The sequence below is a fragment of the Notothenia rossii genome, assembly GCF_949606895.1.
Source record: "Notothenia rossii genome assembly, chromosome: 2".
NCBI classification, from domain to species: Eukaryota; Metazoa; Chordata; class Actinopteri; order Perciformes; family Nototheniidae; genus Notothenia; species Notothenia rossii.
The window spans coordinates 71,689,887-71,709,834 of NC_136904.1; the positions used below are offsets into that span (position 1 = coordinate 71,689,887).

General features: G+C 42.6%; 1 protein-coding gene across 2 annotated transcripts in view; it reads right to left on the reverse strand.

Moving 5' to 3' along the window:
• The window catches only part of LOC307028908 (uncharacterized protein), a 59,104-nt gene that overhangs the window by 14,047 nt on the left and 25,109 nt on the right, over positions 1-19,948 (reverse strand). For both annotated transcript variants that reach the window (XM_079664318.1, XM_079664317.1), the window contains one exon: positions 3,205-3,302. In XM_079664318.1, the coding sequence (XP_079520444.1) occupies positions 3,205-3,238 (34 nt within the window). In that variant the 5' untranslated portion in view covers positions 3,239-3,302. The remainder of the gene's footprint in view (positions 1-3,204; positions 3,303-19,948) is intronic.

Below are 19,948 nucleotides of genomic sequence, written 5' to 3' on the forward strand. Positions count from 1 at the left end.
GATGATTGTAAAAGTGTGTAGTGTTGTGGTTGGCAATGGTGGCAGTTGCTTTTAAATGTGAGCACAGAGGCAAAATTGGACAAGTTGAAACACATATCAGTGGCTGAGAAACCAGATGTGCATCTCTACTTATAAAATACTATAAGTATACATAATAACATCATAATAATTCATATCAGAGCCAAACCGGATTTAAATGTTTCTGAAAGCCTACTGCTTTTTTTAATGTCTACATTTATATTGTAACCTCATTGGATTTCTCCGGCTTTAGGAGACGCATGTTATAAATCAATCTAGATACGAAAGCGGAGGGGAAATAAAAATGACATATACCAAATATTATTGAACATATCAGATGATATGTAAGAATTAAAATATGAGTATAATTGAGTAAAATCTCTTTTATAAACATCGTGAAGAGGCCCAAGAATGGAAAAAGATAGAATCCGGATGTATGATAGAAAGTTCTTCTGTAAATACCAGTGCGTATCATATAATTAATAGCTGTTACTGTATGCCTTCATCTAGTCCGAGGAAGTGTGTCTACTGCGTGTCTATTCGACTCCGTCCTCTTACCTTCATCAGGGCATACAGTCACAGCCTGTCTCTCCCATGTTCTCTACCTCTTGTGGTTCCCACACATTATCTACTGGTGTGATTGATATGGACAATGACACGTTGGCCAGGCTCACCTCAAGAGAGCTGCAAGGAAAATAATCTACTTGTTAGTAGACCATTCCTGTTAGATTTAATATACTTTTTCTGTAAATGTGTGTGCATGTGGGCAAAGAGCTGGGCGATATCTGTAGTATAGGGGGCGTTTCCTGAGTGTAACTGCACTACAGAAGATGTGGAGATGTGATGTGGTGCGACATTTTTGCACTCCTAAGTTTTCAAAAACACAGTGTGGTCAAACCATTGGTGCACCTATCGAACGCACCGGGTAGCTCTTTACTTTCTTTAGTGTAGTTTTCAATTTGCAGGATAGACTTCAAAACAGTGTTGACCTTAACGTACGGCGAGAGTTAAGTACATGATGTAAGTGAAGAACATTGCGTTACCACTTAGTTATGTTTAGGAAAAATCACAATTTGGGTTCAGATTATATTGTTTTTACTTAAACATTATATAAGTAGTATGTGACATACGTTTACGTACGCAGGTTAGCATTAAGTCGTCAACTTTGACATCAATAGGTGTCCCCTGGGTAAAAGTCCATCCTGAACTCCTACTCCTAAGCAGACTTTGTCACCTCCTTTACTACAGCCACTAGGTAACCCCTAGTTTCCACCGGGTCCGTCTGCGGCGCGTTACGACTGCGCCGCGGTTTTGGTCCGGCCTCCTCCGGCTTCATACCCTACCGGGCGCGTTTCAGAAGCATTTCAGAAGCGGAGCGTCTTGCCTGCACTCTAAAAGCAAATGCCTTGGCTCAACAAAGAAAATCAACGCAACAGTTTGCATCGATGTTTATTGAGTTAAGACAACTTTTAATGAAATTGTCTTAAAGCAACAAAGTTATTTGAGTTAGGGGAGAAGGCTTTTCCTCTACAATCAGAGGTGTTTTTAATTACCACTTACTTAATAATTGGTATTATAAACACAAGTTTTGAAGTTGATTACTCAAAAGTTTAAGTTGTTCCGACTAGTTTTACGACATGATTTAAAAATAATTTTAAGTTGTATGTACTTAATTACCCTCATTCGGGATACAAGTTTTTAAGTTGATTAGTCCAAAAATAAAGTTGTTCCAACTTGTTTTAACACATGATTTAAAAGGGATTTTAAGTTGTATGTACTTAATTGCCATCATTGTGAACACACGTTTTTAAGTTGACAACCATTTATAAATTAAGTTGCTCCAAATATATTGTATTCAATAGTTTTTTTTCTTAGCTTTTTCATGTTTTTGCCTTTAAAGAAAGAAATTAGTGGATTCCACAACAAAAATATTCGGCAATTTACTTTTTATTTTGAACTGCAGTTGTTTATTTCAACACATGATTTTTCAATCAGGAGAGAATTCATTTTGTTTGAACATTTATTGACACATGCCATATGATAAGGTGCATGAACACCTGAAATCACAGCTGACTGCAGGAGAGAGGAGAACCATTTTATAGTTTGGCTGCAGCACGTTGATTGGCTGCTGGAGAATGAGGTGAAATGTAATAGGTTAAAGAGAACGCCCGTGATGAGCTGATTATATGCAGCTGTGGAGTGAATGTATACACCCAGTCTTCCTGAAAGAAGTTGCGCTGAGCTTCATTTAAATATTGAAAAAAAAGATAAATAACACAGATTTAAATTGCCCCACAAATAATAAATAACACATTAGCCATATTACCATGGGAAATGGCGACAAAGCAAATAAATGCTGCCATCACATCGAAGTTAGAGGCCTTTGCATATTTTAAACCAGTGCCAAATATGTAAAATCTGTAAAGTTTTTGTAAAACTACTGAAACAAACTCTCAATGGCCACCAATCTGCAGATCACACACATCAATTTTACAAAAGATGTTTACATTGCCGACAGTCATTATTTTAAACAGTATGAACACATTTAACACAGAATACTTGCTCATTCATTTGTTTCCCTCGACCACGATGGTTGCCATCGTATGGTCAGATCCTGGGGTGGACCGGTGACTGATGAAGGCGATATTCATGTCCTTTTGAAGCATATTAAATAATAGGTTAGCGCATAAGAGATAATGAATTAGGTAATTTCATACTTTTCAAACTGTCACTCTTAGCGAATTCAGAGCCATTATTACCAGCTGCTAAAGCAACGCTGGTATTGTTTTCACCTATAGAGTCTGCATGTGTGTGTCGTCATGGCAATGTTGTCCTGAAGACACACAGAGGTGGTTTTGAGTAGGCCTACTTTGCCTAGTGTTTAAATGCGTGTGGACAGATTTTGTCAATCACAACCGTGCAAGTTTTAGTGTACCTTCTCATCTTTTTTGCAGGTTCCATACAATATTTGAACTGGTTAAGTGAAGAGCAGAAGCCACTTTTCAAATGTTACATAATCCTTTTCCCATGCCATTGCTGTCAACACCTATCCATGCTGAACGTTGCTAAGATATTATTGATTGGGGTGTGGCCAAAAGTGCAATATGCTTCAAAATGTAACTGACAGAGAGCAGTGCTTTTGTCCTGTGCCTATTGATTTTATTTTATTTCAAGATTTTTAATTACGTTGATAAAATCCTTGAAAAGGTCCTCTTCCCATTCTCCAAGTTACACGACAAGGCAGTGGATGGCTATAGTTCTCTGCGTACTTCAATTGTCTTGTGCTATTTTTGAAAAAGGGAAAAAAGAGAAATGACCTAAATTAATATATTCTGAATGGGTGACTGCCAACAACTTGCATTTCAATGACAACTCTAAATAACGATCCTACCTCAAGAAGCATGTCCTTGATGTGCTTCACGAGATTCACTTTTAATAAAAAGCGATATCACAATAGTAACAAAAGTATTTTTACTTTCACAGTAGCCTCTAATTTCATTTCATTTCATTTCAAACCTTTATTTAACCAGATTGGTCCCATTGAGATCATAGATCTCTTTTTCAAGGGAGACCTGCAGCATATAGGTTCCACATGAAACATAAAACAATAAAGGACATCATACATTATATTTACAGGATACATTTACATAGTTATAGACATTTACAAGTGCCCATAGTATCAACGAGCATTTCATTTAGCCTAGCTTTAAAGACACTCTCACAGAACTATTCACAGTTCAAAGGCTGCTAATTTTGGTCAAACAGCAATTTGCCTATACAGTGCAACTACAAGGCTTTCTTCTGTATTTGAATGACAAATGATGACACTCACCTTAAAATATCCTTTGTATATTTCTATTTGTCTTAACTGTCGGAACTTGTTCAGGCATGTTAAGTGGGAGTGGACTTGAAATCCTTAACTCAAGGTGTAGAACAATTAAAGTGGACCCATCATGCTATATTTGAATAATATAGTGTAGGACCATACCTATATAAGGCAAATTTATACTTTTTATTTTTCAAAATACCAAACAGATCATGCATTTTAGCCATTCCTCATTTCGCTCAATTTAACACTGTCTTTTCATGGGCTGATTCTGTGAGAACAGCACCATCTACAGGTCTGGCATATGTACTACAGCGTCTCCAGCGCTTTCAAACGGCAATGTCCGTGGCTGTCTCCTCCTGATTGGTGGAGTTGGCCCAATAGCCGTAGTGCCACTTCTGTGACGTCACAGAAGTGTTCAAATCTGGATCAGTCTTTATAAGATCCGTCGCAGACCCTTTTTAAGAGATTTGGGTATTGAGGAAAATAGAGAGGGTTGTGTTTTCTGACACTTGGTGAGTTCCCTGGAACACCGGGGACACATATTCATGTATAAAAGATGTACAAAAGTGCATTTTGCATGATAGGTCACCTTTAAGTTATCAAGCCAATTGCATTACTTACTACAACTTGAATTTTGTTTTAAGTAAATGAACGCAGAAATCAGAGTTCAAATTACACACAATATTAAGTTGAAGTAATTACCAACATTATTACGTCAACACAACTTATAAATTAATGTTTGCAACTTAAAATGTTTATCTAAATCAATTAACTCACATTTTTGTCTTGCAACCATGCATTTAATTAAGTGGAGGTGAAAGGTCGCCTGAATTCGTTTTTAGAGTGTGCCGGCTCGCAGTTTTAGTTGATTTTGGCATATTTCCTGGACAGACTACTTTGTACAGACAAAGTTAATAATAATTGTAATATTCCAGTTATAAACGACATGAATCAAAGATGTGTTGCTGTATTTTAGTGGTAAAAAAATGCATTCATCATCATAATTATTCTATATAATTTACACAGTGCCTGTAACCGGAGGAGAACGCTGGCATTTCTCCTCCTACTTGAAAGACTACGGAGGGATAGGGTCTGCAAAATTGGTTTGTGTGTGTGTGTAGGATATATATGCTATGCTCTGAACGTTCCACTTCCTGCCTGCCCGACATTACCTTACGGCTGCGTCGCGTCGAAAAATAGACTTCAATCCTATTTAGAGCGGAGCCCAGCGGCGAGACGCTTCTGGGACGCTTCTGAGCCGTAACTTGGCGCGTCTGGTGGAATAGAACCGATTGACTAGAGTTCGCAGTTTTTGTTGATTTGGGCATATTTCCTGGACAGGCTACTTTGTACAGACAAAGTTCATAATAATTGTAATATCCCAGTTATAAACGACATGAATCAAAGATGTGTTGCTGTATTTTAGTGTTAAAAAAATGCATTCATCATCATAATTATTCTATATATATAATTTACACAGTGCCTGTAATACGGAGGATTTCAAGTCCACTCCCTCCTACTTGAAAGACTACTGTAAGGTTTCAGCGCTAGTATCCTGTTAGCTTTTGTGTGTTTAGTGTTTGTCTATCTGTCTTATGTTGTTAATAACTCTACTCTCTCTCTCTCCAGGTGTCGGCACTTCCTGTCTGTGTGGCACCTGCTAGACCAGGGGTGGGCAATTATTTTTTCCATGGGGCCACATGAGGAACAAAAAATATTGTGGAGGGCCGGGCCAAAAGGCTGAACTCAATTCTGCATAATATTAATTGTATTTCTTTATAAAAAGCAGTAAATAGCATTGTTTTTGACAAGCTGGTAAGAGTATATGTTGTAGTTGAGCAATGAAAAAGTGAGGTTGCCTTACAAAAAATGTAATTTATTAAATAAAATGTCCCAAAACCATGGTAAACAAAATGTGAACGTTTTTCACCATTTCTGACTCATATTAGTGAACATTTTCAGTCGCATTCACTACAAAACACATTTTGAGTTTCATATACTGTTGGAAAGTTGTGTAAAGGTTCTTGGCATTCTTAAGACATCACAACATTGTCTTTGTGCTCCAAACATTCAACAAGATACATAATATTGAACTGTAACTGAACATCGCTGAACTGTGATTTTGAGAAAAAGGCTTCCAAAGAAAGCGTCCCAGTTCACTGCTAGTTGGTACCTTTACATGCCTACATTTGTAGTCTAACCACCTCATTTGGTGTTTTTAAGTTATTTTTTCTTGTTCAGTGAGAGAAATCTAGTCTCTGCTGGGCTTTAACGAGTGCATCGAAGTCAGGTTGAATGTCTGAGGTGGAGATGCGAAGCACAGCTGACAGATGATCATCAGTGAGAGAGGATCTATACCTAGATTTCATAAACTTCATCTTTGAAAATGTTTGTTCACATATGTAGGTAGAGCCAAAGAGAACCAACATCTTCTGAGCATGTCTCCTCATGTTTGGAAATTCTCCTCCTCGAGAGAAGAGTAGAAATCCAGCAGAGATCCTGACTTAAAGCGCTCTACCAGTACTGCATCAGACTGCAGGTCAATGAATTCCAGCTGAACATCACTGGGTGCATTATCCATACTGCAGGTAAAGGGAGAGGAAATCATGAACATTTCATCCTCGATTGTTCGGAGATCTTCAAATCGCCTTGAAAACTCACCATGCAATGCTCCTAACATGGATGAGTACCTGCGGAGGTGATCAGCTGATGGTGTGACTTCTTTCAGGATTTGCATGTGAGAGAGAGTGTTGCTCTCCAGTTGGCTTGAAAGAAACTGCATCTTTCTCATGAAAGCCTTCACCAGGCTGTGCATTTCATGAACAAAAAGGCCCTTGCCTTGCAGTTTGGTGTTCAGTTCATTCATCAGTGCAGTCACATCAACAGCAAATGCAAAATCTGCCATCCAGTCCTCATCTGAGAGCTCTGGGATGTCTTTGCCTTTCTTCTCACAAAACTCTTGAATCTCTGCTTTCAGGTCCCAAACTCTTTTTAGCACTTTGCCCAGGCTGAGCCATCTGACAGCTGTGTGGTAGCCGGTGTCACTATGCTCAGTCTCATGCTCCTCCAAAAGTGCAACAAACTGTCTGTGATTCAATGCCCGTGCCCTGATGAAGTTTACTATTTTAGTAACAACATCAATAACATGGTGAATCTTTAGCACTGACTTGCACAACACATGTTGGTGTATATGTCGGCGTTATCCCACGGACAAATACGAGTAACTGCGCTGTGTCGCGAACATCACAGCTCTCGTCCAAAGCCAAGGAGATAAAGTCAAAACTTGCCACTTCATGTTGCAGCTGAAGCTCCAGATTCTCCGCAATGTCCTCGATCCTTCTCGTCACGGTTCGCCTGGACAGCGGGACTTGCTCAAAGGCTTCTTTTTTCTCAGGGCATATTAGTGCTGCAGAGTCCACGAAGCACTCTTTGACAAACTCCCCCTCTGGGAATACTCTGTTTAGCTATTTTGTGGGATATCACAAAGCTGGTCTTGGTTGCTGCATCCTTGGATGTGTGAAGCTTGGTAAAAAAGCCTTGCTGCTTTTGCAGCTTAGCTAGCAAAGCGTTCGATGTGCGCGCCCTTTCAGCATCCGTCAAGTTTTTGTATTTCGGCGCGTGTTTTGTCTCGTAATGCCGACTCAAATTGTGGTCCTTGAACATGGCGATCTGCACCCCGCAAACTAAACACACGGCTTTACCTCCGACTTCAGTAAATAAATACTTAGCAGTCCAATTTTTGTTGAAAACCCTACATTCAGCATCTACCTTTCTTTTTTTAGCATGAGCTGACATTTTGAGCGCTAAAGTCGTCTGGTGACAATGATCCAATAACGTGCACGTCTTGATTTGACGTATTGCGTCATTATGTACATGAATAAAAAACAACTTCAAAATAAAAGCATAGCCGCTTTAGTCCATGCATGAGGGAAAATGAGAAAATATGCGTATTTTGTAATTTCCAATTAACCTTACATGGGCCGGTCAGAGTCAACCAAAGGGCCGTATGTGGCCCGGGGGCCGTACAATGCCCAGGTCTGTGCTAGACTGATTGTTGTTCCCGCCCCTGATTGTGTACACCTGTGCCCCATTACCTAATGTATATATATAGTCCTTCTCTCCCTTTGTCTGGTGTTGGCTCGTCTTGTCTTGTCGTTATATCCATGCCTGTTTGCCAGAAGTCTATGTTACATTACATAGTAGAACCTAGTGATTCTATGGAGAGTCATAGTAGAACCTAGAAGTCTTTTGATAGCTTTGAGTTCTTTGCAAATAAAGAATATTACAAAGCAACGGAATCTAGCATCTGAGTTCTTACGAGCCCATCGTATCAGAACGAGCCAACCAATCAAGATGGACTCAGCCGATTCTACAACGCTAAGAAAGGCCCTGCAGGCGCAGGGTAAACTCCTTCACCAACATGAGGGACAGCTGTCAGTAATTAACCAAGAGGTCCAGGGTTTAAATGCTCGTCAAGACAACTTTCAAGGTACTGTGTCAACGGAAATAAATGTACTGGCTGAGAAGATGCGGGAAGTATTCACTCACCTTGTGGCAAATCCTGGTGTTCCTGCGGCAGAGTTTTCCGGTCCAGCGGGGGTCGGGTCTGCTGATATCCCCGTTCAAGTACCCGTGCATTTGCCTACGATCCGCCTCGCTTCCCCAGAGAAATTCTCCGGAGAATCTGGAAACTGTCGTCCTTTCCTGGTGCAGTGCAATCTCCACTTCAAACACCAGCCCGCAGCATTTCCCACCGATCAAGCTAAGGTAGCTTGTATTGTTTCTCATCTGACGGGTAGAGCGGAAGCCTGGGCAACAGCGGAGTGGTCCCGGGACTTGCCTGTTTGTCATTCATTAAGACTGTTCTTGGATACCATGAGCAAGATTTTTGATCAGACATCACCCGAGAGAGAGTCAGCGAGAGCCCTGGTGAACATGAAGCAGCGGCAGAGGAGAATGGCGGATTACGCAATCGATTTCCGTACTTTGGCAGCAGAGAGTGGGTGGAACTCAGCGGCTCTCTTTGATGCTTTCCTGCATGGATTAGCGGATCCCATAAAGGATCCGTTGGCTCCATTACAGCTGCCTGAAGATGTGGACTCGCTCATCGCCATGGCTATCCGGGTTGATCAACGTCTAGCTCAGGGGTCAGGAACCTTTTTGACTGGGAGAGCCATAAAAGCCAAATATTTCTAAATATATTTCATTGAGAGCCATATAGTATTTTTAACGTATAATAAATTAAATATGTCTTACTTTTAATGCGACTTCTGGTGCTGCATGGTTTTGCTGATGGCCTTGTAGTCTGGTTCATACGTGGTGAGGTTGAGCTTCATGCAGGCGTTGAGGCTTCCATCGGTTAAACGTGAGCGTAGGTTGGTCTTAATGTTCCTCATATGCGAGAATGACTGCTCACATGCATATGTAGAGCCAAACATGATCAATACGGCAATACTCACACGCTGCATTGTGTGGTATGTCACAGGAAGCTCGTTCCAAGTTTTAAGAATCAGCTGGTCTTCAGGTTGAAGATTTTTCATTTCTGTCCATTTGTGTTCCCTCGCCAGCTCTGCTCGCTGTCGCGCAAGACTTTCCAACTCTCCATTAAGTGACTTGAACTTACTCATCCACATGTCTGATGCCTTCAGGTCAGCAACTTCCAGCTCAAAGTCTCCGATAGAGACCCCGGGGATGCATGTCAGGTCGATTTTGTCCACTGCACACTCATGTGGATGAGTGATGAACTTGAAAAGACCAGTGCGCGCACGAAATTCTCCAAAACGTGCTTTGAATGACTGCAGGAGATTGGACGTAAAGCCAGCTAGCTGCTGGAGATCCAGATGTTGAGTGGAGTCACTTGCTAAGCATGCATCTCTAAATTGTTGCAGTCTTTCAAAGTGCAGAAGACGACCTGTTTCAATGTCCCTGAGAAAGACTTCCAGCTTGCTTTCAAATGCAAACACTGCTTTTTGAAGGGATGAGATTGTATTTCCAATACCTTGCATTTTCACATTGAGCTGGTTCAGATGGCCAGTTATGTCCACGAGATAGTGAAACTGCAGGAGCCAGTCAGTGTTGTCTAGCTCGGGATGCTTGACGCCTTTCATTTCAAGAAAAGTCCGGATTTCACTCAGGCAAGCTGCAAAACGGCTGAGCACCTTCCCCCTTGACAACCAACGCACGTTGCTGTGTAAAAGCAGACCGGGATAATGATTCCCAACTTCTTCTAACAGAGCTTTAAACTGGCGATCATTTAAAGCTCGGGCAACAATAAAGTTGACCACTCGAATGACCAGCGACATCACCTCACCAAGCTCCTGGCCACACGTCTGAGCGCAAAGCGCCTCCTGGTGCAGGATGCAATGAAAACTTAGGATGGCTCTCTTTTCATGTTCGCGGAGAAGCGCTACAAATCCTTTGTTCTTCCCCAACATACAGGGTGCACCATCAGTACAGACAGAAATAAGTTTATCCATCGGTAGTTTTTTTTCTTTAGCAAACTCCATAAAAGACGTGAATAAATCCTCTCCTCTTGTTGTCCCTTTCATTGGCAAAACAGCCAAGCTTTCCTCACGCAGTGTATCACATGCAGCATACCTGGCAATTATACTGCACTGAGATAGATGGCTAACGTCTGTTGACTCATCTAACGCGAGAGAAAAGTATGTCCCGGCGTTTATGTCCTTAATTTGTGTTTCCTCGACTTGATTTGCCATCATGATGCTACGATCGTGCACAGTTCTTGCTGACAGGGGCATGTCTTTTATTCGTTTGATTATCTTGTCTTTATTTGGGAAGTCATCAAACAGTTGGCCACATCAAGCATGAATGTTTTGGCATACTCGCCATCTGTGAATGGCTTTCCATTCCTTACTATCGCCAAAGCACCCGCAAAGCTAGCGGAATTCCCGTCAACTTGCTTGGTCCGCACACGTAGTTGCTGCTGACTCGTCTGCACTCTCCGCTGTAGCTCCTCGCATGCCCTTTTCCTGCTGTCCCCCGCTGGATATTTCGATGCAAATGAAGCATGGTGCGTATCGAAGTGCCGCTTTATATTTGACCGTTTCATCGATGCAATTTTATCATTGGATATTAGACGTACCGCAGATCCTGCTCTCTCCACAAATGCAAATTCCTCTGTCCACGCAGCCTGGAATGCACGGTAATCATCGTCTTTTTTTCTTTTCGCCATCTTTTCCGTTACAAGGGTTGAAGCGGATAAACTAGTTGGCTATCTGATAAAATTGATTTCTTCACCTTTACAATGACCCGGACATGCTCGCGAGCCATTGGTTCCCGACCCGACCCATGGGTGACCCGTGACCCGTGAAATTTATCTTCAAAACTAATTTCTGTTTACTTTAAAATTACACAGTATTATTAAGAAATATCACAAGTATCTTTTTTTTTTTTTAACTCAAAATTGTCTGGGAGCCATATGCCGTCACCGGAAGAGCCATAGGTTCCCGACCGCTGGTCTAGCTGAAAGAGAGCGGGAAAAAGGAAGGAATACAGTATCCACTCCACCTTTCAGACAGGAATTACCGAGGGAATACTACGCTTGGCAGAGGAATTCCCAGTCTTCATCTCCAGAGCGACCAGCGCCCCCTATCGCCGCAGAGGAACAGATGCAGCTCGGTAGAGCCAGACTCACTCCGGAGAAGCGTCAGCGCCGTCTACGGGAGCGGCGGTGCTTCTACTGCGGTCAGCAGGGTCATGTTTCGGCAGCCTGTTCGGCAAAAGATCAGGCTCATCAGCGGGAAGGAAGATGCTGGTGAGCCGAGTGACTTCCTTCGACTCTCCAGTCAGAAAATTAATGCAGGTACAAATCAAACTTGGTGATAATACTATGACTTAAGATGCATTAGTCGATTCTGGGGCTGATGAGAGCTTGTTGGACTGGGAGTTGGCTAAAAGTTTAAACTTAAAGGTTGTTCTTTTAGATCAGCCCTGAGAGGCTAGTGCTTTAGACGGCCGCCTTTTATGTACTATTACTCATCGCACTGAGCCCATGGTATTAGTCATAGATCAGGAACATCGTGAGCAAATTAGTTTTCATTTATTTAACTCTGCTCAACATCCTCTCATTTTGGGGTACCCTTGGCTTGTTAAACACAACCCTCACGTTGACTGGCAGGCAGGAAGGGTTAAAGGGTGGGGGGTTGAGTGCTCTCGTTCATGTTTAACCAGTAAAACAGGGTTGAGTAGATTGCACAGATCTAGTAACATTAAGCAGGGGTCAGGGAATAACAGTGACACTTTTTCTAAACCTTCTGACTTTCCTGACTTGGCTAAAGTTCCTGTGTGTTATTTAGACATCAAGGAGGTGTTTAATAAAACACAAGCTACTTCATTGCCACTCCATAGACCGTACGGTTGTCCCATAGACCTTCTCTCGGGCTCTACTATTCCCAAGGGACGGTTGTATTCACTTTCTGGGCCAGAAAGGGAGGCCATGAAGGAATATATCGATTCTTCACTCAAAGCTGGTTTGATTCAGACATCTTCATCCCCAGCAGCGGCAGGTTTCTTTTTCGTGGGGAAAAAGGACGGGACATTGAGGCCCTGTATTGATTACAGTCCGCTAAATCAGATCACAGTTAAGAACAGATATCCCCTTCCACTCATCTCTACGGCATTCAAACTGTTACAGGGAGCTAAGATATTCACCAAGCTCGACTTAAGGAATGCTTATCACCTTGTGTGCATACGGGAGGGGGATCAGTAGAAAACAGGTTTCAATACACCTACGGGACATTACGAATATTTGGTGATGCCTTTTGGACTTTGTAATGCACCTGCTGTTTTCCAAGCTCTCATTAATGATGTGTTAAGAGATTTCCTGAATGTTTTCTGTTTTGTGTATCTCGATGATATTCTCATCTTTTCTCCAGATGAGAATACTCATGTTAACCATGTTCACCTTGTTCTTCAGAGACTCCTGGCTAACCATTTGTTTGTGAAAGCCGAAAAATGTAAGTTTCATGTGAACTCTGTGGCATTTTTGGGCTTTGTGATTTCCCCTAACAAGGTGGAAATGGACCCAGCTAAGGTCAGTGACGTGGCTAATTGGCCAAAGCCAAACTCCAGAAAGAAAGTTCAGCAATTCTTGGGGTTTGCTAACTTTTACAGACGTTTCATATGCAATTTCAGTGCTATTGCCTCTCCTCTCCATGCCCTTACCTCTCCCAATGTTAAGTTTGTGGTGAATCCACAGGCAGAGAAATCTTTCCTAGAACTGAAGAGGAGGTTCACCACAGCTCCCATCCTGACTGTACCTGATTGCCACCGACAGTTTGTGGTGGAAGTAGACGCCTCCAACGACGGCGTTGGAGCTATACTGTCCCAGAGGTCAGCGGGGGACAACAAACTTCATCCGTGTGCATATCTCTCCCGTAAGCTATCTTCTGCCGAGAGGAATTACGACGTGGGAAATCGGGAACTGTTGGCTATGAAGATTTTTTTGGAGGAGTGGCGGCACTGGTTGGAGGGAGCGGAGCAGGATTTCCTGGTCTGGACAGATCACAAAAACTTACAGTACATCAGGAGGGTAAAGCGTTTGAGCTCCAGACAAGCCAGATGGGCTTTATTCTTTAACAGATTTAGCTTCACGCTATCTTATCGATCTGGTTCACAGAAAAAAAAAACGGACGCTCTCTCCAGAATGTTTGATCCTGAGCCAGTTCCCAAGACTCCGGAACCCATTCTGCGGCCAGACCGGGTGATCGGGAGACCTGGCCCATTGAACTAAAGGTAAAACAGGCTAATGGGGAGAATCATGTCCCTAGAGGTTGTCCTCAGAATCGCCTGTTTGTTCCTGGGAAACTTCGTTCTCAGGTGATTCATTGGGCCCATACATCTGTTCTTTCCTGCCATCCTGGAACCAAGAGGACCCTTTTTATGGTGAAACACAGATTCTGGTGGCCGGCTATGTGGAAGGATGTGGCAGAATATGTGGCAGCATGTCCTGTGTGTGCTAGGAACAAGACATCTAGTCAAGCTGCGGTAGGTCTTCTTCAACCTCTGCCCATTCCCAACAGACCATGGTCGCACATTGCGTTGGACTTTGTGACAGGATTTCCACCTTCGGCAGGTTACACCACGGTACTCACAGTCATTGATCGTTTTTCCAAGATGGTACATCTCATCCCCATGTCCAAATTGCCTACTGCCAGAGAAACAGCACAGGCCATGTTGTCCCATGTTTTTCGTATCCATGGTTTCCCAAGCGATGTCGTTTCAGACCGAGGCCCACAATTCGTTTCACGTTTCTGGAGGGAGTTTTGTCGCCTGATCCAAGCCACTGTGAGCCTGACATCCGGATACCATCCCCAGTCAAACGGCCAAGCGGAGAGGATGAATCAGGAAATGGAGACCTGTTTGAGATGCCTGGTGTCCCAGAAACCTACCACCTGGAGCAAACATCTGATTTGGGTTGAGTATGCACACAATACCTTACCCACATCAGCCACCGGAATCTCTCCTTTCCAATGTGTCAATGGATACCAGCCTCCATTGTTCCCAGAGCCCGAGCAGGAAGTTACCGTACCATCAGCACATGCTCTGGTTCGCTGCTGTCGCCGGGTATGGAAGGGAGTTCGCCAGATGCTGCAGAGAAGTGCGGCCCGCATGAAGAGTTTGGCCGACCGAAAACGACGTCCATCTCCAAGATACAAGCTCGGTCAACGAGTGTGGTTTTCCACCAAGGATCTTCCTCTTCACGTCGCCTCCAGGAAACTGGCTCCCCGGTTCGTTGGTCCATTTCCCATTTCAAAAGTTATTAATCCTGTTGCTGTTCGCCTATGTCTCCCAAAGTCCCTCAAGGTCCACCCCACGTTTCATGTCAGCAAGCTGAAACCAGTTTTAGAGAGCAGACTGGTTCCCCCCTCCAAACCACCTCCACCTCCCCGGGTCATCGACGGAGGTATCGTCTTTACAGTGGAAAATACACTGTCAGATAGAAAGCGAGGGAGAGGAAGACAGTTCCTGGTCGACTCGGTAGGGTATGGACAAGAGGAAAGATGCTGGATCCCGGGCAGCTTCATTGTCTACAAATCCCTAATCACGGATTTTGACAGACTACGGTCTCAGGCTTCAGGGACGTCTGGAGTCGTCCGTAAAAGGGGGGGTACTGTAAGGTTTTAGCGCTAGTATCCTGTTAGCTGTTGTGTGTTTAGTGTTTGTCTATCTGTCTCATGTTGTTAATTACTCTACTCTCTCTCTCTCCAGGTGTCGGCACTTCCCGTTTGTGTGGCACCTGCTAGACTGATTGTTGTTCCCGCCCCTGATTGTGTACACCTGTGCCCCATTACCTAATGTGTATATATAGTCCTTCTCTCCCTTTGTCCGGTGTTGGCTCGTCTTGTCTTGTCGATATATCCATGCCTGTTTGCCAGAAGTCTATGTTACATTACCTAGTAGAACCTAGTGATTCCATTGAGAGTCATAGTAGAACCTAGAAGTCTTTTGATAGCTTTGAGTTCTTTGCAAATAAAGAATATTACAAAGCAACGGAATCGAGCATCTGAGTTCTTACGAGCCCATCGTATCAACTACGGAGGGATAGGGTCTGCAAAATTAGTTTGTGTGTGTGTATATATGCTATATATGCTCTGACCGTTCCACTTCCTGCCTGCCCGACATTACCTTACGGCTGCGTCGCGTCGAAAAATAGACTTCAATCCTATTTAGAGCGGAGCCCAGCGGCGAGACGCTTCTGGGACGCTTCTGAGCCGTAACGCGGCGCGTCTGGTGGAATACCACACATTGACTAGAGTGGCCGCGATCTTTGCGGACGCCGCGGCGCAGCCGTAATGCAACGCAGACGGACCCGGTGGAAACTACCTGGGGTAACCCCTAGATTCCAATGGGTCCGTCTGCGTCGCGTCACGGCTGCGCCGCGGTTTTGGTGCGGCCTCCTCTGTCGTCATACCCTACCGGGCGCGTTTCAGAAGCATTTCAGAAGCAGAGCATCTTGCCTGCCGGATCGCAGTTTTTGTTGATTTGAGCATATTTCCTGGACAGGCTACTTTGTACAGACAAAGTTAATAATAATTGTAATATCCCAGTTATAAACGACATGAATCAAAGATGTGTTGCTGTATTTTAGTGGTAAAAAAATGCATTCATCATCATAATTATTCTATATAATTTACACAGTGCCTGTAAACCGGAGGAGAAGGCTGGCATTTCTCCTCTTACTTGAAAGACTACGGAGGGATAGGTTCTGCAAAATGAGTTTGTGTGTGTGTATATATATGCTATATATGCTCTGAACGTTCCACTTCCTGCCTGTCCGACATTACCCTACGGCTGCGTTGCGTCGAAAAATAGACTTCAACCCTATTTCGAGTGGAGCCCAGCGGCGGGACGCTTCTGGGACGCTTCTGAGCCGTAACGCGTCGCGTCTGGTGGAATAGCACCCATTGACTAGAGTGGCCGCGAGCCTTGCGGACGCTGCGAGCCTTGCGGACGCGCCTTGCGGACGCCGCGAGCCTTGCGGACGCGCCTTGCGGACGCCGCGAGCCTTGAGGACGCGCCGCAGCCATAACGCGCCGCAGACGGACCCGGTGGAATCTAGGGGTCAGTCTTTCACGTGAAAAACTGACGCTACAGTTGTACATGGAGCATCACAATTTGCTGCTATGAGCCACTGACAAAACTTCTGTATTTGGCGAAGTTTGCCAGGGCCTTGACAGAAGTGTTACAGGATTCATAGTGTCATGTGGGCCAGACCATTTCAATATCAGCATAAAATCAATTCTAACCACCTGCACCAACACTGTCAAATTGGTTTTCTCTCTTTGCTGGAAGCATTTCCCAGTATCTCAGAATAAGCAACCATGCAGCCAAACTGTTTCTGCCACTCTATTTTAAGCCCATACAATTACACATCCGAGTAGATCATGTTTCGATAATCCCCTATTCAAGGGTTACTTGAGACATAAAATATATATGTATGTTGACCAATGCAGAGGTTTAGTGTGTTCGGTTTTCTTTTTTGTTGGTGAATGAATGAACTGTGTTGTTTCAAAAAACAAAGAGATAATGTTGCAATGTCCGAGGCGCACACACACGGAGCAGCATTCTATGTCCATCTATGGTAGGGAAAGTATTCCAGACACAGAATGTGCAAAAAAGTGGTGAATCATTGTTATTTCCTTAAACTTAATTTAAGAATTTAAACAATTGTTCTCTTTGTTGAATCCAAAATGGTGTCAGTTGTTACGCTTCTCTTACTTTGGAATATGCAAATGAGCTAATTCCAGGACATGATGTTAAAAAGAAAATGGCTTAAATTGGCATTTGTCAGTGGGATGAGTGTGAGCCCTGGCTTATTTTTTTCAGGGTTCGTACGGTCATTGAAAACCTGGAAAAGTCATGGAAATTCTAAATGCAAATTCCAGGTCCTGGAAAAGTTATGGAAAACATTATTTTTCCCAAAGTTTTGTAAAAGTCATGGAAATGTAACTAAAATTGCGTCAAATATAATTTACATTTAATCTAATCACCGAAATAATCTGCGGTCGCGAGCTGTTATGTGCCATCATGACGCGCATGGTGTTATTTTTTTAATATATGAAGCGTGAGCTGTATGCTCGATACGCTGGTCCTGCCTGTCGGCTGAACTCTGCTGCTCCGCGATCGCCGATGAGGGTCTAACTCCAGCAGCTACATTACCTACGTTAAAAGTTCGTTAACAGTAACTGTGCGGTCCGGAGTCACTGTGGCACAGACTGGACCGCTGGTGAACAGCTGTTAGAGCGGGCCGTTCAGGTGTTCAGAGCAGAGCTCCCTGTCGGAGCGGCAGAGGGTGATGTGCAATGAAAAGTTTTACATACATTATCACTATCTGCTAAAGTTAGCTTTCGCCTTCGTTTTCTAATCGTTTTTTTCATAGGCTATAAACAGAGGTTGTGTAAGTATAGATATTGTACTTGAGAAAAAGTAGAAGTACTCAGATCTTTCACTTGAGTAAAAGTAGAAGTAGGCTACTCAGATCTTGTACTTGATTAAAGTAGAAGTACTCACATATTGTAGGCCTACTAGAGAAAAAGTAGAAGTACTCAGATATTGTACTTGAGTAAAAGTAGAAGTACAGTACACAGATCTCGTACTTTAGTAAAAGTAGAAGTACTCAGATATTGTACTGGAGTAAAAGTAGAAGTACTCAGATCTTGTACTTGAGTAAGTAGAAGTATCAGAGTGTAGGAATACTCTGTTACAGTAAAAGCCCTGCATTCAAAATGTTCCTCAATTAAAAGTAGAAAAGTATTATCATCAAAACATAGTTAAAGTAGCGACAGTAAAAGTAGTCCTTGTGCAGATTGGTCCATTTCAGAATAATAGATATGATATGTTTTATAATGATTGATCATGAAAGTGTTCTCAAAGCTGGTAAAGGTGCAGCTAGTTTGAATGACTTTGTATACTGCAGGGTAGTTTGTGAATTTACTCCAGGTGGAACTAAAGTCTGATTCAACACTTGATTATATTTCACATCATTCATTCACATCTGTAAAATAACTAAAGGTATTAAATACTATTTACCTCTGAACTGTAGAGGAGTACAATAACAAAGTAGCAAAGCATTGAAATACTTAAGTAAAGTCAAAAGTATGTCAACATTTTACCCAATTATAGTACTTGAGTTTATGAACTTGGTTACACTGCTGGCTATAAAGATAGAAAGACTAAGCCTTGCACAGAGAAATACATTTTCAAAATGCTCAACAGTGCTGCCAAAATTATAAACTGACTGCTACACAATTAAAATAAATGCTTTTATATAGTTCTATTAGATGTGACGCTTTAGCGTTTCTGTTATTTTTAACACTGCTGCTTTACACTTCTGATTTCTAAAATCCTCTCTTAATCATAATCTTAAAGCCGATATTCTGTGGGGTTGGTGGCTCGGATCCTTGTCACCTTTTTCATACCTGATGAGTTTGCATCCCTGACTACAGTTGCTTTAGCGTGTAGAAGCTAGTAAGCCTGCTATTTGATTTGTTTTAGATAGGCACTACATGTTTCATATGCTTGCTGACCTTATTTTCCTGTTCCATGTTAAAATAAACCCTTTTCAGTGGTACCGCTGAGAAAGAGTAATCTTTTTCGATCATGGAAAATTAGGTAAAGATCATGGAGAAGTCATTGAAAAGTCATTGAAAATCATTGGTGAAAAGGTGAACCCTGTTTTTTCTTACATTGTCCTTATTGATCTCATCTGTTCTTGTGTATCTATCTTTGATGTGATACAAAAGGTACTAGTTGGGTCTCATATGTATTTGAAAGCAAAAGACAATACAGCATAACTTTGTTCTGCATGGCCAAACCACTAAGAATGTGACGCAAGATGGACGCAACAGGAAAATGAGTCAAAATAATCCGTTTTTGTTGCTCAAGAGGGGACTTCTGGGAGTCCTACAAAACATCAGGAAACATATTTACAGATTTGTACTTGTCGGGAAACAATTGATCTGTAATTTTATGTAAAGATAGGAAAATGTTAAGGCCGATCAAACAATGTTGTGTTAAAACAAATCTAGAGTAAATGGTAGACCCATGACTCTTGCATTGGCTAAAAACTGTTATTTGTAGCTTCACTTGGTCATTTAAGCTGAGTCATCCATAATGTGGCATTTGTCCCTACTCATTGTCCTGTCTCTCTGCACCACACAGTGTATCATCAGAACGATTAATAAAGAGTTTCATTAGCGTGGGCTGCCTGCCCTAAGTCAAACAGTCGCTCTTCTGTTCTGATAGCAGAGCAGATATTTGGGGGCGGGTCACTGCCCACAACATCAAAAGAACTGACCTGATTTATCTGTCCTGCTTCAGTGGACAGGTAGCAAGGGAACGGAGGCTCTTGTAATAATGTACCGTCTCTACGGACATGAAAGGAGCCCAAATCCTCTCTTCTATTTACATGCACACACGTATACTTTTTAACTTTCACGGTGTAGGTTCAAATCCTTTTTCCTAAACACAGATTTAAGCACATGGGAATACACACTGTTAAATCCTGCTTAAGCTCAATGAGGATGAAACCAGTTGTGATATGTATACGTACAAATCCTAGTCAAATATAAACTGATTTAA